Consider the following 26,337-nt stretch of genomic DNA (forward strand, 5'->3'; position numbering starts at 1 on the left):
TCTCGCTTCGTATATCTATGATGTACTTCTGTGCAGGAAAGAACAACACAAATCCTGATATATGTATAGTTATTTTTATTACAATTATCCTCTATCTTTGCCTTATATTCCAGTTTGTACATTTATACAGATTACAATGATTTGCTTCCAATACAGTGACCCATAAACATACAACTCAACCAGACCTTTAAAATACACACAGTGTTTCTCTTATGTTAGAGCTGCACTAGCCTGGAAGAAAAAAAATTTGAAGACCTTGGGTCAGAGTCAACTTGTCAATTTCAGAACCCCTTATAGAAAAATGGCTCTGTACCAACTGTAAATAGTTATATGTTAATGCCATTTCGGTACAAAGCATGTCATGAACTCAAGGGTATAAAAATAGCCATTTAGTTTTTTTTTAATTCTACAATATATACAGTAATATATTCACTGTTAAATAAACACACTTTAGATGGTGGTTTATAAATATGTATTACTCTAAAATACTTACTAGTTACTTTACTGGCATTATTTTCAAAGCTATGCACACACCTATGAAGACGAAGGAGGACTTGTGTCTTACACAAACACCTGGGTAAATTGAGTGCTGTGAATCATTTAACTGCAAGCAGGCGGTTACTGCATTTTAAACAGTGGACATGAGGCAGTGAGTGGCTGAGCATTACTCAAAGCTAAGGATTAGAAACAAAAGTCTACGAAATTATACAGTTTTTCCCCTTGTGCCCTTTCTTCTTTTTGGACTTAGTCCGTAGGCCATAAGGAGGGGAGGACATGCCTGTCATAGGGCTGGGCAAGTCATCAGTGTAGTAGTGTCTATGGGGCCTGGGTTGAGGGATGGGCTGACCCAGGAAAAAGCCTTCTTCCTCAGAATCAGAGGAGGAAGAAGAGCATGTGGAACACCAGTCATCATCATCCCCATACAGCTCCAAGAACCTTCCCATGGCTTGGCCCTGTAGCCCGCAGTCTGACATGGCAGCAGGACTGGGGTGGCCGTTGAAGACTTCTTGCCTCTTGGGGCCGAGGGCGTTCCCTCTATGGTCCACTTTGTAGCACATTTGGGCTCTCTCCTTGGGCAGAAGGTTAAGAGCATTGTCAGAGCGAGACTTGCGACTGCGACGCCTCCTGTGATGATGATGATGGCGACCAGAGGAAAGCTCATGGCCCTGTTCCTCAAAGTGGTACACTCTCCGGCGAGTCCGTTCACTCATAGGTGGTTGGCGCACTGGGAGCTCACAGTTGCCATTGTCCACCACGTCATCAGAGAACTTGACTTGCTGCGGCCTAGATTGTGAGCGTGTTCTCCTGAGGGCAGGGATATAAGGTTTGGGTCTGTCCTCTGGGAGAGGCACCTCCACTTCTTCTGGAACATTTTCCTCCTGCTCCGATACAAGGCTCTTCAGGGAATTTGCACTTCTGTGTAGCATAGAGGAGTTAAGGGTTCCCATGTTGCTGGTTTTCTCACAGTCTTCTGTCTCCAGTTCATGGAAGCCTTGCAGGGAATATACCAAAGGTCTACAATCACCATCTACTGAGGCCCCTGGAGGGAAGAGAGAAAAAGGATAAAATAGTTGCCCATGGACTTGAGACTCTGTTTAATAAAACAAAGCATTGGCATCCCATAAAATATAATTTTCTAGGATCTGATGCATCATGTCACGTCTACTCACCGGTAATATTGGAGAGTGCCAGTGAGTCCATAGAGTCTCGGACACTCTGATCTGTCTTCTTGAACTTGTCCGTGATGCACTCCAAAGAGTCATTATACCATTGTGGCTCCTCTCCCTGGAAGCCTCCTCCAGCCCCATGATCCAGCTCCAACTCCTGGATCTTTCTGCTGCTCGCCGGACCCGGGTGGCTACCATAGGCTGAATCCCCTAGCCCATCTTGTGACTGGGCCCAGTACCTGTCAGCCTGGTACTTCTTACTGGCCAGGCTACCCCTTCCTCCCCCACCACTGCCAGCTTTTGATGACTCCTGCTTTGCCTTGGCATCCTTTTCAGTGATCCATAAATCTGTGGGTCTGGAGTCATTGGCTTGCTGAAAGACCTCATGTTCCCCAAACTTTAATAGCAACTGAGTCATGTAGTCTTCATGCTCAGCCCACTCCTCCTCTTGGTCCTCAGGTGCCTCAGTGTCCTCACCGCGTCCCCTCCAGAAATGCTCATCAGATAAGTTCATGTGGGCAAGCTTGTTGGTCAGGGTGTCGTCAGCGTTTCCACTGAAGCCAGGGAACTTATAGTTGACAGAGGGTGAGAAGAGGAGCGACTGTCGGCATTGATCGGCTGAGCGACTGCTCTTGCCCATTCGCACACTGCGGCGGGATTCACGCGAACGTGCTGACTGGAAGGCAGAGTCGGAGGAGTCAGAGGCATGCACGTCTTCCCCAAGGCTGCAAGCCTTGGAGCAGTAAATGCGACCCTGGTGTGGCAGGAAGGGGCAGCCCAGCAGAGAGCTCTTACACTGGGCACAGCTGAAGCAGCATTCAGTGGCATGCCAGTGGATCCCATCATAGGTCATCTGAGCATGGTCAACACCTGGAAAATGAGAAATGTTAAGGTGGTTAGCAATACTACTTTAAAGTCTAGACAATCATGACAGGTGCTGTATTTTATCTCTAGAAAATCTATATCTTACCGATGTGTTCTCCACAGGCCTCACAGTACTCAGCATAGAGAGACTCAAAGCAGCCACAACAGTAGGGTCTGCCGTCCTTCATGATATAGCGCTGCCCCCCCAGGATTGTTCCACATTCAAAGCAGGCAAAATGCTTCATGTGCCAATGGCGCCCCTCTGCTTCTGTGCACTCATCAGCAAAGATAATCTATAGACATAGATGCAAACCGCATTAGACAAAACTGCCACCTTTTGCCTTTTTGGCTGTCATCAGTCTATATATTCATGTGTATTTATTCAAGACAGTAGATATATAAATTAAATCTTATTGCTATCCCAGAGTAATTCTGAAAGGGCATAAACTTCAAACTCTGGATGTTTTTCCTTCACCACATTCTCAGAATTTCAACATTGTGGTTTTACCTCGTCGCAGGCTGAGCAGCGTGGTTTGAGTAGCTCAGCATGGTGCCTTCCACAGTGGATCTTTCCATCATGGTAGAAGTAGATCAAATCCACCAGCATTTCGTTGCATGTGGAGCAGGCAAAACATGCAGGGTGCCAGCACAGCCCAGGGCCTGCCCTCGAGGAGAACACTGCCATTTCTCCACCGTTGATGTTTTCACCACACTGCAAAATGCAGACATCAAATGGTTGATTATAACATCCTGTAATGACTACAGTTCCAAAACGTTTTGTGATAAGATCATCTGAACCCTGCATGTGATTACATCTATCACACAATAGCATGGATATTGCTGTAACACAAAGCCTAGCTCATAGAAACTAGAGCATCATATTGATGGGGTAAATATGTGGCACATTTGTTTGTCTTTCTGTCCCTGTCTTCCTGAGCAGGTCATCAAATTAGAATATATGCATTTTTAAATCAACTACAGTGACTTTGAATTAGGAAAACAAGAAAAAGCATGGATTTCTAGTGGAGAGCAACATCAATGGGACTATGTTTTGACAAGGTTTATGAGCGCCTTGTGGCTGCTCAATGATCATTGTAAATTCTAAGTGGAAAACCTTTCATGAGCCTCTCCAAACCACTCAGCAGCGAGGTCACTCAGCATCGTTGCAAGTCCAGCTTGTGTTTAGGGATGGATCCCTTGCATACCATGTCTGACACTAAGATCTTTATTTTAGCTTTCCCTCTCAGGCTTTATCTTAAATGGGACTCAGATTAGCCAAATTACAAATACATGTACACAGGACAGGCATCAAATATTTTTCAATACTTTAAGTTAAAAGGGCTTTGAGTTTAATAAGAATATGGGGTAGATCCTGGTCTTCAAAACAACTTTATACTACAAACACTCTCCCAGTCCTGTGCACAGTTGTAAATGATAGATGCAAGACAAGCAAACTTACATGCTCACAAATGCTGTTCAGAACATTGCGGGGCAGCAGTTTCACTGTGCCCCTCCCCAGTGCTTCCTTCTTCCTCTGGACACTGAACATAAGTAGCTCCTTCTTCTCCTCCTCACTGAGGGACTGGCAGTAACGCACCTGGAAAAGGGTTGTAATAAGTTATGAGTACGAAGGCCAATTTTACAATCACATGCTTTTACATCAATGAGTGGGACTAATTAAAGGTCAAACAAATACTGAAAGAAACCAATCTGCTGTCGGTTTAAGGGGCCTTTTTATATTACACCCCTTTGGGGGACCCAATTGCAAGACTGTCGGCCACTAATAAAGGTTATAAACTTAGGTAAGTATGAAAGAGGGCAGAGTGCATACCAGAACATGCTAAACAAAGGCAACTCTTGACCCCAGCTTGCCCTCCTTACACCCCCTGCATATCTCCACCCACAGTTCGCTGATTGAGAACATCATTTTTACTACAGGCCTGTTTGATGTTTCCCAAAGCCTTAACAAGAGGGAAAGCAGACGTTTACACAAACAAAACCTGTATTTAGAGTGAAATCAAGAGGACGAGTAACAAAGGAAGAAAGACAGCCAAGTTGAACTGCGGTGCCGCAGTGGTGGTGGCATCACACAAAAAGCCTCTTTCACCCAGCATCCCTCTCTCCTGATGAGCAGTCCTCGTAAAAACCACTGCTATGACAGGAATCCTGCTGGTGGGGGCTCCCGGCAAACATCATAAAACCATCAAGTCAAAAGTCACATTGTGCCCACACTACATGTCTACAAGATTGTGGATCAAAAATCCCCCAGTGTGGTGTCAACGTAAATGCCAAGGGCTCCCATTAGTGGGATGGCACAGAGATGGTGAGGCTGTTAACACTGTGGGTTTTGTGGGAGAAAAATAGGGCTACTAAAGAAAAATGGAGTGTAAATTCTCTCTGCAGCCGTGGCACAACTTAGAGGACCTGGGTTGAATTTTATGATACTTGGCATTAGTACATGCAAATGAAATATTCTCACCTCATTATCATGCGGTGGAAGTTGGTAGAGGAGCTGCTTGATTCTAAACTTCTCTCCAGGACTGTTCACATAGGGGATCTTATCCTCAGGCAGACAGGAGAAATATAACTGGACCTGGAGAAATCATGGCATAAGGAGATTAGACATAGAAACCATCTGACACAAAGCCAATTCAGAGAGCCCCAATATTAGGTACTAGCAGAACACTGCTGAAAAACATTTAGAAAATCCCAAATCCATCAGTGATGATGAGGAAAAAACTAACATTTTAAGGTTCAATATATCCCCACACCAGAAAAGTGAAGCCTCTTCCAAAAAATACATTCATTTCAAGAATGTGTTGTCATCAATCAAAACATATACTGTATGAACAAGTTAGTTCCAAGGAACCAGAGAACGCCACATTAATTTGTGACACATTCTGGGATAAGTCTGTGTAAAGTCTATGGAAGACTGACTTTGTGGAATCAAAGTGTTTACCAGAGTTTTTTCTAACCCTCAAATCAGCTTTATTCAAAAGCACCACCTTTGATGATGGCACTGGAGAAATAATGTTCTTCATGAATCTGCATTAAACAAGTCAAAACAGGTCAACAGGTCAAACCAGTTTAAAGGTTTTATTTCTCCAGTATCATATGCTTGTCTCTATAGGGACAGGACAAAGCAGCCTGTCACTGTGGCACTTTGACCCTTGGGGCTGACCACTGAAAACTAAACTTTATGAGGGAGGGGCTTTTACAGCCAGCCAGATAAAGAGGTGGGATGTGCTTGTCTTGTGTGTTGGGGGGGGGGGGGGGGGTTCCTGCAGCTTTGGCCGTCTGGGGGGGGTAACAGCAATTTACCCTGACAATCAACCTAATGTTTGCCCCCCACCATAAAATATGCATTTCCATGCTGCTATTACCCCTCATCCAGCTCCTTAAGGGCAGCTATCACCTAGACCTTATGTGTGTCTTCACTGTAATGATGACCCATAATACATGGCCCATTCAGGGCAATGGCTGCAGTAAAGGCTTTACAGTTGACCCATGCATTCCTAAAACAAAAGGCCCTCCATATTTAGGATTTAAGGTTCTCTGTCGCTGCGAACCCGTCCCGTCTTGCCCATCTCTCCCTCATTGCTTCCATGTGTGTTGTTTAAGTGAAGCAATGAAGAGAGATGGAGGAAAGGAGAGAGATGAGGAGAGAATGGGGGGGGAGCAAGGAGGGAATGCAGCCGATTTGGGAAAAGTGCCACATCACACTGGCTGCCCTGCGGACACAACTAACAGCCCAGCCTGTGTTTGTGGAGGAGAAGGCTTGTTAAAAGACGGCCCCTTGATTCGTGATCCTGCCAGCAGCAGTCAGCTCGACCCACCAAGTCCTCCTCTTAACAGATCTCTGATAATCACAAGCAGACTTTGCTATACCGCAGTTAGTAAATAAAAGTACACACATCCTGCTTGTAAGTGACTGCATGGTAGAGCCTGACATGTCTGCATCAAACAAAGGGACCAAGAAAAAGTTTTATGAAACATGTCCTCTGTCCCATAAGTGCCCTTATCCAGACACTCTAGTTGGTGTGTTATTCCGTGATGTACCGAATAGCATTTATCTGGGCCAGGCAAATGGACTAGAAGGGAGTAAAAATCAGGTCAGAGCTGTTTTTACTCTCTGTCTGGAGGATAAACCATAATTCGCTTTAGTAACGATTTGTGAACCAATGCAATAGATACCAAAATAAAAGAAAACAATATTGTTCAATACGTTTTCCTTGTAGTTCAAGAAGGCCAAATCCTAACTAAGCAGGCTTGTTCAAGCTCAGCTCAGAATGAATGTGTTTTATGAACAATGGCAATAATATTAGTCCAAGGTAAGCAACATTTTGCTCACCTGTTCAGGCCTAAGGCCAGGTGGTACCCAGGCGTACTCCTCCAGCGCACAGCCTGAGTCATCGTCAGAGGTGGAGCTGCGTTGGAAGCCAGAGGTCAGCTTACTGACTTTGTGCTCCATCATCAAATCTCGCTTGCGGGCCCCGCCCTGGAAGCAAGCCGCCGACACTGCAGCACTCGCCAGACTCATCAGAATCTCTTTTTACTAGACAGACAAAGCAAAAAAAAAATGGAAGGATGGGGTGGAGGAAAGAAAAATAAATTGGGGTAAGGATAAGAAGAGGAGGGAGGATTGTAGACAGGAAAGAAATGTTGGTTAACAAGCCATTACATAAACCAATCCCCACATAATGCTATTCTCACTCCATCTAATCCAGTTCTCTCAAAATGTAAAAAGAAATCTCTAATTGTTAACCACTGCCTGAATCACACCATCACTGTCTCTTTCATGAGGCCAGCATCCCCCCTCAAAAGCCCATTATGGTATCTGAGCAAGCTTTTCTTGGTTCACTTCTGGTGATGAGTCTACTTCATAAAGACACTCACAAAGAGAACTATAACCTTTCACTGCTATTGTGGCGGCAGTTAAACATGTACCCTCTTCATGTGGCTTTTGCGGATACAGAGACCATTAGGAAATTCCCAAAGCTTCATGAGGTGACGTCGGATCTCATTATAGTATATAGTTTATAGTGACAATAACAAGCAGTTACCTACTCAAAGCTGCTTATATGCAAGCCCAGCTTTGGGCAATGTTGCACAGACCTCACATTCCTTCCTATGCTGTGATTCAGTTTGCCATCAAGTAAAAAGCAAGAACAACACCAGACACTGGCTGTTACATTTTTAGGTTTCACCTTATCTGATGAGCTTGGGTCTGAATGACTCATCATTCAGCCTGTTGAGGTGCTACGTCATACTTTGTTCCAAGTGGGGCCACCACATGGGATCTGATGCTGGCTTGATCAGTTGAGCCTGAGGTCTGTATAAACACTGGCCTTAAGACAGGGCCACCATATGGGGAATGTCCACAAGCCTGGTCTCTCCCTTCATCTCCCCTTTTTCTTTGGGGAATAAAAAGGGGGTTTGTTTTCCAACCTGCCGCAGTGAGTGTCTGATTATCCTTTTATCTTATAGATAGTCAGGACAATGCCAGACAGGTGAAGTAGTACAGAAAGATGGATAGAGGAGGACGTGGATGGATGGGGTCAACAGATACTCGGTTGCACACTGCCAATGCAACAGAGGGAGAGACATAGAGCAGGGAGATGAAAGACTGGCACAGTGTTCATCTATGTGTGTGGTGGCAATAGTCACTACTGCTTTTCTTTACATCCCCACCAGCCACGACTGTACTGCAACAAAGATAGTAACAATATAAACCAGTGCATAAATGGATTAAATAAAATTTATTTTAAAAAAAATAAAAGAAATAAAAAAAAATCTGTAATGTCTGTTAAATAGCAACATTTTCCTCAAGGGCTAACATGCCACAATGCTAATGGTCAAACCAGACCAGGTAAGGAAACTTAACCTGATTCAGCAAGTTATGAACACCGGTTAGTTACTAACCAGATCACTCATACAAGCCTGCTCTATTCCATGTGCTGCTGTTAGCTTTGCAGGACCAAGCAAACATGGAGATGATGAATGTGTGTCCAGTTGTGGTCATCTCTCACAGGCCGAGGGCTCTAGCTGAGATCAAATGGGAGCCCAGCCAGCGTCCAGCACCCCCCACAAGCCTCTACCCCGTATGTCCGGCAACGGCACCAAGGGCCGCACAGAGACAGCTGGCAAAACCAGACGCACTCAAAGCCTTTGAACACCGGCGTGACAGTAAAGGGGCCTGAAAGTTTGCGCTCTCTCCTGGAATGATATATATGCCCCTGGGTGTGTGCAGCTCCTAAGCACACATGAAGAGGGAATGCACACATTTATGCTGGAGCCAACACTGGCGTGCGGACATATAAACACAGGCTACTATAGAGACAAGCTAATCCACATATACACGTCAACTTGTCAGTCAGCTATACGCACATGTACCCTACTTCTTGTTTAGTGACAACTCTTTCTGAGATATTAGTAAACCAGACCCTCATGTGGATGATTAACTGCTGCACACACAGCATGCGAGAGGTGGCTACTGGCTATTCCTGTCAACCCACCTTCCTCAAGGACAAGTCAGCCCTGTGGCTTCGCCACCGTCAACGGGCATGGCCTCCTCTAGCCTGCCCATAGTTAAGCATGATGATTAGTGGTGGCAGTGGATTCTTGTGCTTTTTTGGGGGGGAATTTGTGCCTGTATTAGACCACAAAGTGTCAAGTCAGACAGATTGGCTTATGACATGTCCCATTAAAACAGCTATGATGTCCTAAACAAAGGTGGCTTTGTGAAGGAATCCACTGAAGACTTGTCCCATCAGAGCCTGTTTATCTCCCTTTAAGTCTTTTTTGTCTCTAAGATGTGTATCTCCTTATACATGACAGTTAAAGCCCTCAAACCCAGATAACCCGACTTCAGATGATAGAGGTGGGGGGTAAGAAGACACTCTCTTGTTCTATTCACATCTATTGACTTGCAAATGAGACCAAAATAACCTGCAAAAATGTGGCCTTGTTTGAGAGTGTCTTGGGTTTCACATGGGAGATAGCTAACTATAGGCAGGTTCAGTCAGGAGCCCAGAGATTCAAATTTTATAAGGCATCGACTCACTCGTGCGCTACATTATTGCTTTCACATGTTGGCCAAGTCACCGCAAGGATGTCTCTAGCTCAGCCAAACCTGACTCACAGGAATGTCAGGCTTGAACTTAAGATGTACACAGTTTGATGTGAGGCAAAGGGCCTTACAACCACATCTGCTTGCATGCTAATTTTTCCATTAGATGTCTGGCAGTTCATTTCCTCCCAACTTCGCCCAGAACGCTTCCTTAACTTTTTGAATGACGGAAGCACTGAGCCAAATAACTTAACCATGCTTATACTTACTCGCCAACTCACTGATTCATCACTTGTTCTGGCTTTTTAAGTTTTTCTCCCAACAAGGGACCCATGGTTTGTGAGCCTAAATTTTCATCTCCCACTTCTTATTGCACTGCTCCCCCTGCCCTCCTCCCACACTAGCCAGACCCCTGCAGTCCTAAATGTTTAACAGCCCCCCGCTCTTTTGTAAAGGTGCTTGTTAACATGGCTTTGGGAGCTGTGGCCCTGCATATCTGACTGATCGGCCCACAGAGGGCCAGAAGGTGGTGGGGTCGCTGTCAAATTGAGGCTAAAACGGGGTGACTGACATGTATGAAAATGTTAATGTGTCTTGTTCGACAAAAGAGATGAAATGTAAGTTGAGGCAGGGGAAAGAGAAGAGTTGGAACACATGCTTGCTTTGAATGGTTTTCAGTGAATGGAGATTTTAAAACATCCCACAAGATATTGGGAATGAATGAAGTTGCCTGTGTTCTAGAAAAAAAGGTGCACAATGACTCGAATAGTCTTGTTGCACATAAAGCTTGTATTCCAACAAGCTCTATATAACAGGAGGTCAATGAACAAGTGGGGGCAAACTTGATTTATTAAGGAACAAAAATAACCAGATTTGTATTCATCCTTAAAAAACACAGCAGAGACTGCATCATGTGTTAACTACAGTGTAATGTTATTTATCACTTTGTGGTATACAAATCTCTCACAGGACCTCATACTGTGACTGACCCATAAATATAGCCGTCAGTGACATTTTTAAAGAGTTTTCAGCAACACTTTAACTAGAGTGCCCCAAAAATCCAGACACTGGAGGAATGGATTAACAGCCTTTGAGAAACTGCACAGGGCAAATAAGCAGCTTCTGGTCTGAATTACTGTCTATATTCCTCCAGTAAGTGGATGATGGACATGCACACAACCCAACACAGTGCACTCTGTCAGTTTGGACTGGCCCAACATGTTTAACTTGGCTCCTGCAAGCTCAGCAATGCAGGCTAGGCTCTACTTCAAGAGAAAAACAAGAATTTCTGTTCATAATCCTTGCTTACTTGAGCTTGAACTGAGACACATCTGTTTTCATGTCAGAAGAGATAAGCCTTAACTTGCAGCATTTTATTGCTCCCTCTATATACAAATATCTATAAATGATAGTCTGTCAACTGCTGGCACCTAAAATGTTGTATCCCTTGAAAATAATTCAGAGTGATCTTACAAACTACCATCATCATCGTCCAATGCCAGATCAGATTAGTTAGACAATTCGATCTGTTTGTGACTAAGCAGCTTCACACATATAGCTAAGTAAATCAGCATTTTAGATTAAACTTGTAATTGAATGATCTAATTTACTGACTAACCATCATAAACTAAAAAAACAGAAAAACAAAATTGGGGTGTTCATTAATGGCATTTCTGCCTGCAGAAGAACTGAATCCAATCAGATTAAAAATGCAATTGTGGAAAAGCTGCTGGAAAGTCTGAGTGTGACTAACAGGAGACCCGGAGAGGAACTCAGTTTAGCCGTGTTGAGGCGCTACATGGCTGGAGTTTGGTCAGCTTCTTGAGGCCTCCTTTCATGGCCAGAGGAGTGTTTTTTCAAGACCAAATGGATGGGAGTGACATCCCCACAGAGATCTACACTATGGGGACCACCTGCATGCACTGGCCAGACTGAACTTAAGATTCAACACAATGCTGCTGTCACATAGTGGACTTCAAACACATTTACATCCCAGTAAATTCAGTTTGCAGTATAGGGGACCTTAAATCAACTTAAATTTGAACATTGGCACCCTTTACACAATCTGAATGAAAAAAGAATCCCTCTGAAGGCAGATTTTGACTTTAGCAAAAATCAGATGTTGCACAAAAAATCCATCTATACATGCAATGTGCTGTATGTCTTGTGAATCATGCAAAACAAAGATTAATAATTAAACCATCCTCCAATTAAACTAAATAATCCAAGAGACTTTGTGTACATGTCTTCACTTTACAAATCGCCATCAGGGTTAAATAAATTCTAGTACTAGTAGAGAGGTGAAGATTAGGTATGGTTTACTACTCTAACATCTCTACTTGCTAGTATTGTTTTTTTAGCCTCACTACAAACAAAACCTATTCCTAAAAAAAACTAAAAACAGATAAAAGATTCAGTAATTTCCCTGCTTGTCTTACCTCAGTGTAGGCCAACTCTCGTGAGGCGAGCAGAAAAAAAAAATCTTATAATCAAAATATCCAGTCCTAGATCATTCTTCAGCCTCCATGTCTGTATGCAAGATGTTCAGCACTCTGATTCCAGGACAGAAGCAGTCAGCCTTCTCTACCAGAGCTGTCAGCAAAGCAACAGCCCATATCAAAGCTGGGACTGTAAAAAGTCAGTGAGATGTCTGAGTGCGTGGGAGAGTGTGTCTGAGAGGGGTGTGTGCGTGTGCGTGTACATGAAGGAGCTCAACCAGATGGTCATCCCACCCTTGTCTCTCTCACCCACCACTCCTCCTCCTCCCTCCCACCCCCAACCCAACCCCCTTAACCTCAGCCCGGCCCCTTAACCTCTGAACAGCCAGTCACGGCAGGGTATGGAGGAGCGAGGCGTCTCCCCTCCTACTTCAAACATGCTTCCAAATGAGCTCCATGCAGCTCACTGTGCTTTTAAGTAGCACATCAGTGATGGCAGAGCTCGTTTTACCACAATGACCGCCTCGTCTCCACAGCAGCTTTCACATGACATTATCCGTTCTCCTTCCCTATCAAAAGCTCAAAGATGTGGGAAAGGCGGTGAACATAAGAGTCAGCACTTGGTTTATCTGGCAATTAATCTGGTTTGTTTCTCTTCTCTCGTGCGCTAAAATGTCACAAAGTTACAGAGAGCTGTTTGCTAACTAAAGCTTTATTAATACAGACTGATTGTTGGATCAGGTGAACAAAAGATGCTTTTTTCATCCCACTATTAAAATATTTGTTTCCATCCTTCTACAATAACCTGGCTCAGCCTCACATAAGCCTTCCATATAACTGAACATGATGTCAGCAAGTCTAAATTATCAGTCCGGTTGTCAGACCTTTAAGATGAATAACAGAAGGCCTTTACAAAGAACTGATTTGAACCACAAAGCTGTAAATATCTGTTTAACTTTGTCTGCACGAGGGTTAAAAAGTCCCACATTGTTCAGCTCAATGCAAAATGGATAATGTAACTGTGTAATGGGAATCCCAATGGAGACACCCGAGTTCACTAAAATGCTATAGACACTAGACATTCAGTTCATGGCCTAACCAAATAGTCCATCAATTGATTAGCTGATTGAAAGAAAATAAATCTACAACAATTTTGAAATATTTCCATTTTCTCAATCTGCTGCTTTTCTTCGTCTTTTTTGCAGAGACAAAACAAGATATATAAATATGTCAACTAGAGCTCTGGAAACTTGTCTTTGGCATTTTTAGTTGCAAACATAATGCAGCTGTATTTATCTTCCTATCCCAAACGTGAATAACCAGACCTAATATTCAGGTCAGGTTTATATAGAATCAGACGCCTGTTCTAGAAAACCCAATTGTCCATATCCGCCCGGAGCCCATCCAGGGAAACTCCCCGGGATGCAGTTGACCTCTGCCTCTCCTTCACCTCTGCAGCGATGTCAGAATGTAAGTCTCTTCCTGTTGCTTCAGAAAACCAAAGTGACCAGTTCAGGTCAAACTCTGGACAGTTTGCAATTTTTTCATCCTTTTGTGGTTGTTTTGGTTGCAATGTCAAAGTGATACTTTCCCCCCAAAAGGACATGTTTTATAGTGGACATAATTGTGTCTAAGAGAACTAAAAGGTTTTTCCATCCTTTTCAACACAAGGGTAAACATACTTTAAGACTGTGAAACAAAGCAATAGAACATTTTACTAGGAAGCAAGGAATCTATTAAACAGCTAGAATTGTGTTCTTTATTAACATTTTAGAAGCTGTTTAATTTTATGGGGATGACGTCTGGATGTAACACATGCGGACAGCATTTACACGTTGGGGTGTTTAAGTGGGGCAATGGTAGTATGTAGCAGAAGCAATGAAATTGTTTTTTAAATGTATGTTCCATAGCATTAAATGGAACTAGCACTACGGAATATTTGATTTTCATGCACAATTATTTAATTATTTAAGACAAATACACAGTATATTCACAGCTACCTTGCTGCAAAGTTCACAGTCTGCTTTAACCAGATCACAGCTCATGGCTGATATGTTAAATTAGGACAGCAGAACATCATTGTCTATATGCTAAGTGGTCAGAAAACCTAGTATTGTTTAATCAAAATATCAGAAAAAAAAAGAGAACATCGTGGACATTCATTCCTGGTTTAGCACACCTTTCATGACTGACAGCATGTGACTTTGCTCACCCACACACCTCATGTTCACACCATTACGTGTTGAAATATCATAGTGTGGGTGGTGAATGGTGACTGTCATTTCACTGACATTTAATAAAATAAATAAATAAAAAAACAGCTTAGCCTCTATTGATGAACGTTTTATCCAAACCAGGAAAAACACGATTGAATAAATGGATATTCTGGGGCTTATATACTAGTATTTGGTATTTGGGTGTCTGCATGTACCATTGGTATGTGGACAAAGCCATTGTAGCAGCCAAGGCCAGGGGGGAGAGGCAACCTTTCACAGCAGAGCTCAGGCCTTTGTGCTGGTCCAAATGACTCTGAAGCCTGCTCTATTAGCAATTCTTAGAGGGGAGGGACAACACAGCATCCTGTCTCTGCAGGGTGCATTCATGAAATGCAAAGTTAAGATGGTAAACTAATCTGGACAAAAGTTGCAGAGCTTATATATAAAGGAATTGTGCCCAAATTACTTCTAATGTAGAAATGAATCACCGATTCTGTAATCCACATGTAAAGGTAAGGGAAACAGTTATTCTCTTTTCAAAGTTGCAGAAGAAAGTTAAATAGCAGAATTAAAAGTGCAAAGAAGTAATCGTAGATATCTCTGAAGTTCAACTGTGGAGACATCTTATAGTGGAATTTTGTCAAAGAGACTAGGGGACCTTTGGCATGAACTAATGCAAGGACAACTATTTATAGGCATCTGTGGATTATCATTATGTATCCTAAATGGGAACCTGAATCAGAATAACAACATCCTCAGTCTCATTCAGAGATTGCACAACTCTATAGTTAGAGGTAGCTGGCTGCACAGTTCAAGGTTTGCGTCAGATGGTTGAATAATATAAAGTTGGACAAGTCATGCATGCCTGACCTTTGACCTTAGAGAGCACTAGGTGACCCATAAATCTATGGCCCCAGGGCTTTACGGGTCATTCCCCTGTCATAGCCACAATGACCTGAACAGCACCTCACACCTGGTCTGCACCTTCTCACCACTATAAAAAGAGGAAAAAAAACGCCCCATGCAGCGTGGTAGCAGAGGTGAGCAGCATGCCCTGACAATGACAGGTACAGAGTTGATGGTCATCAAAACCAATGCCCAACAATAAAGCCAAATTCTTCTCTGGTCCAAACGCGTCCCTGAAGAAGGGGACCCATAAAATAAAGCTTCTAGTCAAAGCCAAACGCTACAGCTTACAGTACGCATGTAATCCCCATGTGAAACATTGTGTACAGAAGGACACTAGCATGAATTAAAGTCTTAAGTAGCCTGTTTAAAAAATATACATACAAGTCCCAAGAAATGCCATAAATTGGGGTACCAAAGGAGGCAAAGGGAAGGTCAGTCTCTAACTCACCGTCATTGATGACCATTGTTGAGAACAGCTCTCACTGGTATGTGAGCTACCTTATAAAAAGTAGGCATTCTCAAGGTTTAAATGACTTGCCAACGGGTATTAGCAGGACACAGGCCCAACAAAAGCCTCAGTTATAAAGGCCAATAAAAGCCTATCACTCTACTGTAACAACAATCCTTTTTAAACCCTGAAAGAGGGAGGAAAAGGTCAACTGGTGGAGCAGTCAGCGCATTGATATTGACTGAGCTAGATTGGCGCTGACAAACTCAGGTCAGACAGTGGGCTTGTTAGCCCTATAACCCTCACATAACCCCTTTTACTGTTTCACTCTGGAGGCAGCTGAGGGCAAAGCTTAGATCTAAGCTTAGTTTCTGACAAGAGACATTTGTAAAATATTAAGGAGAAATATATTCTCACTTGACACTTGACCTTACTAAGATCATGTGTTTGTCAAGGGCGCTGAATAGTAAAATCTAAAAGAAAAAAGGACAGGATTCAAGGTTTATTGGATTGAATTACCTCTGAGCTTTTCAACTCTAAAATCTAATTTCTTCCCAAACAGCAACAAAAAAAGTAACATTCCTTAAATCCTGAGTCCAAAACCATGCTGTCTGTTTCTGATTATTAAATTACATTTGTATAAAACCAACAACATGTTCTTGTCAAGTAGATGTTGTCACTTTGAATAGCTCTGATTTCATGCAAGCAATCTATGAACCTATCACTTATATACCTATTCATTTCTGATTCTAATTAATTTGCGGTGCCCCTGTTGTGTCAGGTATTATGTAATGTGACATGAATGTCCAGTTTCCATAGAGTAACCTGTACTACATGACATAACACCTCTCTGCTGAACAAAGCCCTGTAGTTTCTACCCACACTGGTAGTTTCTTCCCTTTATCAAAAGTACACCACTGTCTGCTTTGCCAAACATCACAGAGATGTACGATTGGGACGGCTCATATTTCACCCTCAATTTGACACCCTCTCACCTAGTTGTAAAAGCCGAACTTCATTGGGAACAATGGGAAGTGGAGCGACAGAGCTCCTGAGGCTGTTAAAGGGAGGAAGCCCCTTTATTTGAGGACACTATAACTCAACAAAAGCCTGTGGCTGTCTACACACAGAGCGGGCCGAGGATGAATGGGCTGCTCTTACACTACTCACTAGCACTGACAAAAGCACTGGATCAGCAAAGGGCAAAGCCTGTCATGTGTGGTCTCCATGGACAAACTGAGAATATAGATATATACAATTACAAAACCGCCCTATAAATACCTTAAACCAATAAGTTCAACCAACAGGTCTCTGTTTTCACTATCATGTTTTATGTCTTCATTGAAACTTTAAAATCCAGTCCGGTTTTCCCTGGCCTTCATTGCCATGCTGTGTGATGCCACCTATTGAAACAGCACCCTGTAATGTCCGGGTTCAACCTTTTACGGCTTCACTACATTTTTAGCTCATGACCTCACACTTTCAGAAAATCTAGCACACCACTTAAACCTCACACCTCACACATCTGGGCTTTTCTCCTCAACTTTCTCACAGTTCAACAGTATATCCTTCATTTGGCAAGAAAAGTATGTCCTGTGTGTTTCCAGCCCTGGGCTCAAACAGACACATGAATGAGACCGCCGAAAAAAAAAAACAGGCAATACTCGGGCATGAGTGCACAAGCAAGTCGTAGCAGGAGAGGACGCTGTTTTTTTGTTTTTTTCAGGAAGAGAAAGTTGGCAATTTCCACACGTGGAAGCATTTTCCTGAGCTGCACGGCTTCAAAAGGCAAACCATGGAATCCAACAATACGCTGAAACAGTTAAGAGCTGCTCAGTCAGGATCCCACTAATGATTAACATTCCTGGAGAAACACTCCGTTACAGTCTTTTTAGAGCATTCTAATTAAACACATGCTCCAGTGCCACAGCACAGAGGGAACTCTGACCACTGAGAGCGGGGACGCTTCTTTCTAGCTCTGCTTAATTGGACACAATTTAAGTCATTTAGGTGGTAGTAAAACAGCAGAAAGAGCAGAGGAGAGGCCCAATGATCGTTCCTGTAAGGCTCTCTGTTGCTGTGTTGTTGACCCTTTCACCTCCTCATGTGAAAAAAAAATCTAGATCTACTCTCTTTTTGACTTTTGACAGTTTATCGAGGCTGGTTTTATATGTGCGTCTTTCAGAAAGAACAAGGTTACATGTTTGGAGGTCCTACATCTTGGGAGGCCCACTTTTATATGTGCATCTGTTTGCCACATTGAGTTGCTTTTTTTCCCATGTTCTTTGTGGCTTAGACATATTCTTTTTGACACTTAGGTAATATACTGTCTATAATGAATTGCTGAGACACAATCTTTTTGCACGGTATACCAGAATGATAGCAAACAATTGGAATGGAAATAATTTGACTTCTTCCACTATTTAAGCAGCATGTTGACTTAGATTGTTCCAAGACCAAGAATGGTCAGATGATTGAAACATTTGTCCTGTCACCTTTTTGCCCATGTTGCATTATGTAAAGTTCCTTTAAGAAAGTATAAACCGTTGGGCAACCTATCGGTTTAAAGGAGCAGTGTGTAGGATTTATGGGGATCTATTGGCAAAATCTAATATTAGTGTATATCATCTGAATAACGAATAGTCATATCTACATAGGCAGCGGTTCCTCTTCCATGGAGCCTGACATTTTGCAATTGTTTTTTTTTTACAGTTCCCAAGAACAGATGAACCAAACACAACGATTATCCAAAGAAGTTTACCTGCTACCTAAAGGACACAGCAGAATACTACATGCCTGGAAAAGGAGTGATGAGGGAAGGGACTCATGGTACACGGTTTGTTGCAATCTACAACCTCACCGCTAGATGCCACTAAATCCTACCAACTGGTCCTTTAAATATTTAAAGCACTGACAATGTAATCACAACCTAGTTTAAGTCTTATTTGATCTTACATGTTGTTGCATGCAATTTCCTTTCCTTTCCACTCTCTTTTTTATCTACTCATTTTATTCTTATGTAAGATAACAAGGCCAGTGATTACTGTGACTTTAACAACTTGAGTTGATGGCCTGCCATGACTGAATGAATAATACTGCTGCCAAAACACTGAATTGTAAAATAATATTTACAAAGGAACTATATTTAATGTGAATTCATACCGTCCAGATACCAGATCCAAGAGCATATACGTAAGCTTGCCTGTGGACAAAAGAATACATGTGTAAGCTGAGTATGCATGTATGTATGTATGTTTGTATGTACAGTATGTATGTGTGTGTGCGTGTGCATGTGTGTGTGTTCAGGTCTAGTCAGATCCAATCTGAATCCCTTAGGAGGCCTCAATCAGTTTAGCAGATATACAAGCCAGACATGGGGTCATTATTGCCTGGGATCTGTGTGTGAGTGTGTATGCATGTGTGTGTGTTGGCACAATATGTGTGTGCAATGGAAAAAGGGGCACAACTGGCGGCCTTATCGCCCGCCAATTAAGGATACCAGTCCTGCCGAGTAAAGCTTATTCTCAGTAACCTCACATGTAATACGCCTGTTTCTGTCAGCATCAGTGTGTTATTTTTGGAGCTGCTAATACTGAGGTCACTAATGACACCAAACCATTTTCTGCATCATGGGCCAGCATAAAGGAACATGTCACAGATTGGGCATACACGCTGTGTGTGTCTTAAAAATTAACAACCCTTTCTGTAAAATGCGAGATGCCTTTTCTTCAAGATTTTTTTCCTTTCCAACATCACAAAACATTCTCCCTGAATGATCAAGTGTGTGTGTTTGGACCAAATGCGCACACCAACAGATGTACACATCTGGTGAGCCACTGCTCTTGTTTTCTTTGGGAGCCCAGCCCCGAACAGGAAGACAGTGTGAGCATAGCAAAAAAAATCCCAGCTCTTTGAACAGGCCTCTCACTAGGAGCTGCCGTCAGGTTGTTGTGGCCAAACAAACTGTTTCTGAGTCAGCTCAGTGGGCCCATTGTGGGCCTCAGGCTGCTTCTCTGCAAGATATGTCCTCAGTTGGCCTTTGTCAATATTGACCCATCTGCATGTCATCCTACAACATCGGCCTTTACTGTGGTGTATTTGCAACTGATGCTAATAGGCTTACATTCCCTTTGTGTAAAGAGAGGAATTCTATTATAAAGTAGTAAATGCTAATCATGACTCTTGCAATAGTAAACTTAATAATAGCGGTGAAAACATGCAGTAAATATGAGCGAGTGGAGGTGGTAGAAAACTTTGACAGTCCTCGTCCTTGACCTCAATGTCGCAAACCAATTTGGTGTCAAATGCATTTAAAAAGGGCATTTGAATATTGTTCTTGATAACTAATAATGGACAGAGAAGTAATGCTTTTTATAAATGCCTGATAGGAATTCCTTCAAAATTAGACTTCCCATTTAAATTTTAGTTGTAATGTAAAATTAAGAAAATATGTTTGTGTCCTGGCTTTGCACACCTTGCTGTTTTACACGTGTTTAATTACTTAAGTTATAAAGGCCAGCATTGAAGCAAAATGCCTAATGGCCCTGACATTGCTGACCATTGGCAGAAAAGGCAGTCACACTGGCTGGCTCCCCGAGTTAGCCCAAAAAAGTGCCTCGGAACACACCAAAGCGATGCCAATTGCCGACAGCAGCTGATTGGATGAACGCGTCACATGGGTCTGGTTTCTCCGGAAATTCAAAGCCAGATTGTCATTGCGGCTCGTTCAGAATAAAGTCTAATATTTTACTAAAATAGTTCACTGAAACGTGTTTCTGAAAACATTATAAGCATTAAATAGGCCATGCAGTTTCATCTGTCTTTATTTCTGATCAACAAATGTCAGTTTAAAATATTTATTTCAGATTTTGAGAGAGTCTAGTCACGCTCATCCTGCCCCTCCTGGTTAGCACTCCACCAATCAGATTGGTCATTTGAGTCCGACTGGCAGCAGTGCCCACCTTCTGACCAAGCATGGTCTGTCGACCAAAATGAAGGCCGCCGGCCCCTCCGACGGATGACAGCAAGGAACACACCAAACAGACCCGAGTCACCGACCCCACCAGACTGTCCGACGGCTGATTGTCTGGTTAGTGTGTCAGGGCCTTAAAACTGATGCATTCTTATATCTTATATCTGGCCTCCCTGCTTTGCATGAAATTACTTTAGCTGTATCCCAACCATCAAAAAGACAAGCACATTAAAGTATGCATAATGTAGATGGACTTGCAGTGGGTCCAAACATTGTTTTGAGCAATTGGTAAGTAAATCGTGCCAGTTGTTATGAATTTCCAGTCAGCTTCACTTCCAGACCTGTTCTTGATATCCAGCCCTGTCATTGTGCACCGCTTCTGGAGCTAAACTAATGTAATGCTTGAGATGAAATAAGAAGGGGTCTCATACATGAAGTATCTGGTGATATACAGAGCACTTGTTATTCTTGGGTCCCATTAAGGAATTATCTTTGAATTAGCTCACATGAATAACGCCTCTGTTAAAGAGAAAAGGAAGAAGAAGCAGCAGCAGTTTAAATCTTTTCCAGTGTGAGCTGAAAGAGGATAAGGTATTTATTTATTGCTTTGTGATCTTTTTAATCTTCTTAAGATGTATTTTAGGAGTTATGCAAATTGGTTCTTACACCTAAATCCAACATTGTGTGTTTGTGAATATGGCCAATCTCTTGTGTGCATATATTTCTTTTCAAACATATATTATGCCATCACAAAATATGACAGGATTAACGTTTTAATGAGGAAATGTTCTGAGAGGAATATTTTGGTGGACTGTCCCCACTGTCTGAAACAGTGACTTTTCCAAAAAATCTTAGAAAACACCTTTGTTGTCAGTCCAAAACCCGGTTGACCTTTTCTATATCATCCACGCTTACTGACTTCACCACTGTGACAATGCCAACAGGAAAGGGGGAACAAGAGCCACAAGAAGGGGAAGGGTGTGTGTGTGTTTTGCATATTATCAGCCGTGGGTCCGGAAAGCTTTGGCTGAATCCCCTGTTGTGTGCTGGGGAAATGAGCTAGGCTTTTTAATGACTATCTCAGGGTAACATGTTTTCTTTTGCTTCTAGCCCTTGATGATGTGATTGCTTCGATGGCTCCCTATAGCTGTGGAGGTCAGAGGAGAAAACACCCTCCTGCAGTCTGCCATGTCTAAATCAGACTGGGTCAACTGAACTTTCCGATATTAACCATCTTTGTATCTTGCACCATGGCTATCATGCAGGATCCAGAGCTGAGCATCATGCCTATACATGGTGGTGGTGATAACAAAACATGTGTGTCAAGTATGACTTTCATCATAGTGGTGGTCTGATAGTTAGTCCCGCAATTATGCTATGTGGTTACCAGAGATCTGCTGGGGCATTAAACTCCAGTGTGAGAGCCAAACCCATTTTCCTCTAACATCATCCTGCATCTCCTAATAAAAAGAGTTGTGCCTGGAAGCGCTAAATCACTAGCTACCTTTAATCACTTTAGAATAATGCTTTGCATGTGGATTCAATGTGTGCCACTGCCGCAGGCGCGGAGTCTCATGTATGATGCCGTTAGAAAGTTACAGGAGGGAGAATTTTACGGCATGGCACAGACAGCAGCCTCCACGTTGATTATCCTAACTTCTACAACAGCAGTGTAACAGTACCCTAAATTTGACCGTCCAGGCCACCGTCCATTCAGCCGAGCCCACTGACCACAGATTCCGGGACCACCAGCGTTTAAACAAGCCATATTTCATACAGCCTCCTGCCAACCTACCACAAACAGTTTACAGTCAATGCGCTCTTCTCTCTGGAGTTTGTCTATTGGCAACCCGACTCCATGCCACATCTCCCCATCCAGAGTCTTGAAAGACTGGCGTCCTCTGACAGCTCCTCACAACACACGGCCCTGTCCCCGTCTGCTTTTAGTCCTGCTGTAGTGAGCTGGACCGCGTCTGGGGATAAAAAGCTGCCAGAGTGTTTGGCTTCCAGGCGATTTACACAGACGCAAGGGTGATTCATTCTAGCTTTGCACAAACAGACCGGTGTGTACATTTCACTGGTACTGGGCTTTTTAAATCAACAGTGGGAAACGTATACACACGGGCACTGGAACTTACATTCTGCTCATTCACACTCAGCTGGGTATCTGTCTTTAGGTGTCAGAGTGCATGCGTGTGGCAGCTATACACACACATATAGGTGACCACTTTGTCTCTGTCCATGTGCTTGTCTCGGACATATGCGCGCATGTGCGCACAAACACACACACACACACACACGCAACAACATGCCCCACTTCTTGTGCCTGAGACTGGCTAAATGTCTGATTTCTCTCCACCTCCACCACTCTTGCTGTGCACTAATGTGAAGTGTGCTAATGTTTAGCTAACTACTATAGTCAAAAGGTACATTTTGACGTTCATACAAACACCAGGCCTTTTCTGCTGCTGAGTCCTACATCCTCCATGCAATTTGGTACTCAAATAAACCGTCAACATATTCCACATTTATTAACCGAGCACTCATAAACATCCAGTTGGCAGAGAAGGATTAGGAACGGTTTCTTTATGCTCTGTCCAAGAAAATGTACGCAAAGGCCGGCTATTTTATTTCCTTCTGTTCTTGTGTTCTCACATGTATAACAATATGCTTTTAAAGTCTTTTGATTCTATTAATGGTATCTTTGATTCAATTGAAAATGAGATGTGAACAAGTGCAGTGTGACATGTGGAGCTGCTCCAAAAACACCACTTCTAAATCATTTGGTCTATAAATAACTTAATATTCACAGCAAATTCTCACCTGCAGCAGATTATTGAAAGTAAGAGCTCAGTTCCCGTCTCCCCTAAAAAAAGCCTTTCACGCTACATCATCTATCTGCAGCTGTGAAGCAAGAGACCCAGATTTGAACAGATATACACTATGTTGATACAACCAATAATAGTTTAGAATATGTATGACAACACAGAACTTTTATTTCTGCATTAGATGCTGGGTCTCAGGTGTTGGCCATCATTTTGTATGCCAGTACTTACAATGGCTTGTGTTGAACAGCTGTCTTTAACTTGCACAAAACCTCAAAAGTGATTTTGTTTACTCTCATTTTGATAAATATGTGAAGTAGTTCAGGTTGTAAAGACAAGACTGCTGATGAGTTTCTGAGACTCCTTGGCAGTGAAAGCGTCAACCTTTATTCTAGCCACTAGGTGACACCACCACCTTGGTTCTATGCTTTGTCCCCTCTGTATCTGTGTCCACATCACTCACACTCACTTGGAGAATTTCTTTCAGTATCCTCTTCCTTGACTGGCCAGGGAAAAACAAATACATATGATAGCATGGTTAAAAGTGATGCAATCATGGATGGAAGTGACCACGTTTCAAAACAACTTGTTCTGCAATTACAGCAATATTTTGACCTGGCGGATCGCACTTCAAAATAGAATGCCGACATTGTACAGAACCTGCATTTCTTCCTTTGTACTCTCAACATGTTCCAAGGTATAATTTAATGTATTTTTTCACTTGTGTAGTCCTGCAATACCTCAAATTACTTCCACAAGCCATCCCTCGTGTCCAAATAAAGACCATGGCATTTCCTGAGTCCGTCCTCTCACCTAGCTGTCAGGCTTCAGAATTGTTCTGGGACCAGCAGTCATCTGTTTCTGTCAGCTGTGGTCATAGTGGCAGATTTTAGGCCAGTCTGACTTTGCTGCTTTGTTGTGCTTGGTCTGAGCCAAGTGGGTATGTTGTTCTCGCAGCCCCCAAGGGACATAATGGTTTAAAGTGATGTCTACTGTGTTCCTTTGAGAGCAAAATATTATCTTAGACTGCCTCGGTTAAATATTAATGTAACTGTTTTCCTGTGCCTTGTAGGTTTAGCACTTTCTGTCACAGCTGAGAATAGAAGTGTTTGAAACTTGAGGGTGTGTCATTGTTCTCCAAAGGAAACGCTTCATGGCATGTTTAGCTCTGCGCAAGGTCCACAAGGAGTGATGAATTCACTCAAGCAGCATGCAGGGTTCTTTTTCTTTAAAGAGCTGACTGCACTGCAAACATGCCCCCATAATAAGTCCTCTATGCTCATGCTCAATTTCAATTTTCTTTAGATTTTTATCAAGAAACAGTGCAGATCACACTCTCAGAGGGATAAAACCTGACGCAAGAAATTCTCTAGAATTTGATTTGTAGTTCAAACCAGTTGCTAGATGTGATCATTTACTTAAATAAAAAATGAATCTAGATTAAATAATTATTAAATAATCTTTTTGCAGCTAGTGCAAATTTTTGGTCAAGCCATTCCTTATCCACCATGGTTGGACTTACATAAAGTGAGAGTGACTTGTCATACTGTAGCCTATGTGGCCAGGGTTCTTGACCACATTCTCCCTCACTCAACAGCACTCTTGACAGCTATGGAGCCTTGCAGTGGCGGACAAGCGGCGGTCACGAAGTGCCGAGCAGTTGTCACCAAAGTGACAGGCGACAGCTGAGTCCATACATCTGGAGGCCAGGGGGACTCCACACTTCCACCCGTCTCTGAACCAAGCTTTTTCAGCGTCAGAGAAATGAGGTTAACATGCAGGGAAAGTGAAATGGTGCTGCGTAAAAGCGCAGAGGATTGTAAAATGAAAGCCAGTGTGATGACTTTTGGGGGCTGACACAAGAAGCCTCTATAGCATCAGTTCAACTGTTGGAAGTTTTGCTGTTCTATCTAGGCTACCATGTATTGTTGAAAGCGCTTAATTGTTCTTATCAAAACAAAACAAGAAGTCGAAATTGTCTTCATCACTACGTAAAAGCTGAAAATAAAGTGACAACAACAATTCTAAATATAGACTGGTGCAACGAAGTGAAATTATTTTCAAAGTGGCACAGAATTCTGAAATAAAGTAAGACATAAAAAAAAAAAAAACTGTTAAAATGCTCACCCCCAAAGCGTTTAACAGCAGTGAACAGAATATCCAGAACCAATATTCCTGAAGTGAGAAAAGCGTTTCACGCTGCGTCTCATTGGCATACGATGAAATGTCCAGAGAGGGTGCACCACTATGCCGCAAAGCTGAACTCGGAGCTGTGCAAAGCGATAAGCTCAAACTCCAAATACTGGCTGCATTAGAGAGGAGCGCTGAAAGAACCTAGTCTGACTTCACCCGCTGTCACCACATCTCAGTCATTACAGCGGCGCACGGTGCGCTATGGTGTTCCTCTCGGCCGTCACAGTGGAATGGCATTAGCGTTGCTCCCTGCCTATTGGCTCAAACAAGCAGCCCCAACCAATCCTGGTGAGACGGACCAGTCTGGAGCTCAGTGGACAAATATTCTTGTAAATTTAACTCCTGCTGCTACAGCGGGAAGTTCCAGAAGTGTTTGCGTAATTTAAGTTTATTAAAACTACTAAGTGAGTTAATCTTCCTCTGTTGCCTTTACCTACAGGCTGTCCTTACCTTTATATGAACTTTTGACATTATTAAGGCTATATAAAACACATTGTGAACTTTAAAATCGGATGTTTCTCTGTTTTAAAAACAATAACAACTCCACTAATTCATGTTCAAAAATCACCAGAACTTTGTAACCAGGTATAGAAATATAATATTTTTTTGCAAACCTATTTGTCCCTATTCCACCAATATGAAATGTTTACAATGTGCTTTATGTTCTTCCATACAGACTGTTACACTACTCCTATTTACAGTGTGCCATCAAAGGTAAGCTTATATGCTTACACTG

The 26,337-nt window shown here is 42.7% G+C and overlaps 1 protein-coding gene across 3 annotated transcripts; it reads right to left on the reverse strand.

Annotated features, from left to right (window-relative positions):
• Window positions 1-55: 55 nt before the first annotated feature.
• Window positions 56-25,900, reverse strand: prickle1a (prickle homolog 1a). Of its 3 annotated transcripts, none has more exons than XM_034879685.1 (8): window positions 25,536-25,900; window positions 6,883-7,086; window positions 5,011-5,124; window positions 3,991-4,128; window positions 3,040-3,243; window positions 2,638-2,824; window positions 1,671-2,537; window positions 56-1,540 (listed from the first exon to the last, which is right to left on the reverse strand). In XM_034879685.1, exons 2-8 carry the CDS (start codon window positions 7,069-7,071, stop codon window positions 696-698), a joined length of 2,544 nt encoding a protein of 847 aa, XP_034735576.1. In that variant the 5' UTR covers window positions 7,072-7,086; window positions 25,536-25,900; the 3' UTR covers window positions 56-695. The 3 variants fall into 3 exon arrangements, with proteins under 3 accessions (XP_034735576.1, XP_034735575.1, XP_034735574.1); XM_034879684.1 differs by lacking the exon at window positions 25,536-25,900 and adding an exon at window positions 24,931-25,130 and having other exon boundaries at window positions 696-1,540; XM_034879683.1 differs by lacking the exon at window positions 25,536-25,900 and adding an exon at window positions 12,039-12,292 and having other exon boundaries at window positions 696-1,540.
• Window positions 25,901-26,337: the final 437 nt, after the last annotated feature.

The sequence above is a fragment of the Etheostoma cragini genome, chromosome 8 (genome assembly GCF_013103735.1).
Source record: "Etheostoma cragini isolate CJK2018 chromosome 8, CSU_Ecrag_1.0, whole genome shotgun sequence".
Lineage (NCBI taxonomy): Eukaryota > Metazoa > Chordata > Actinopteri > Perciformes > Percidae > Etheostoma > Etheostoma cragini.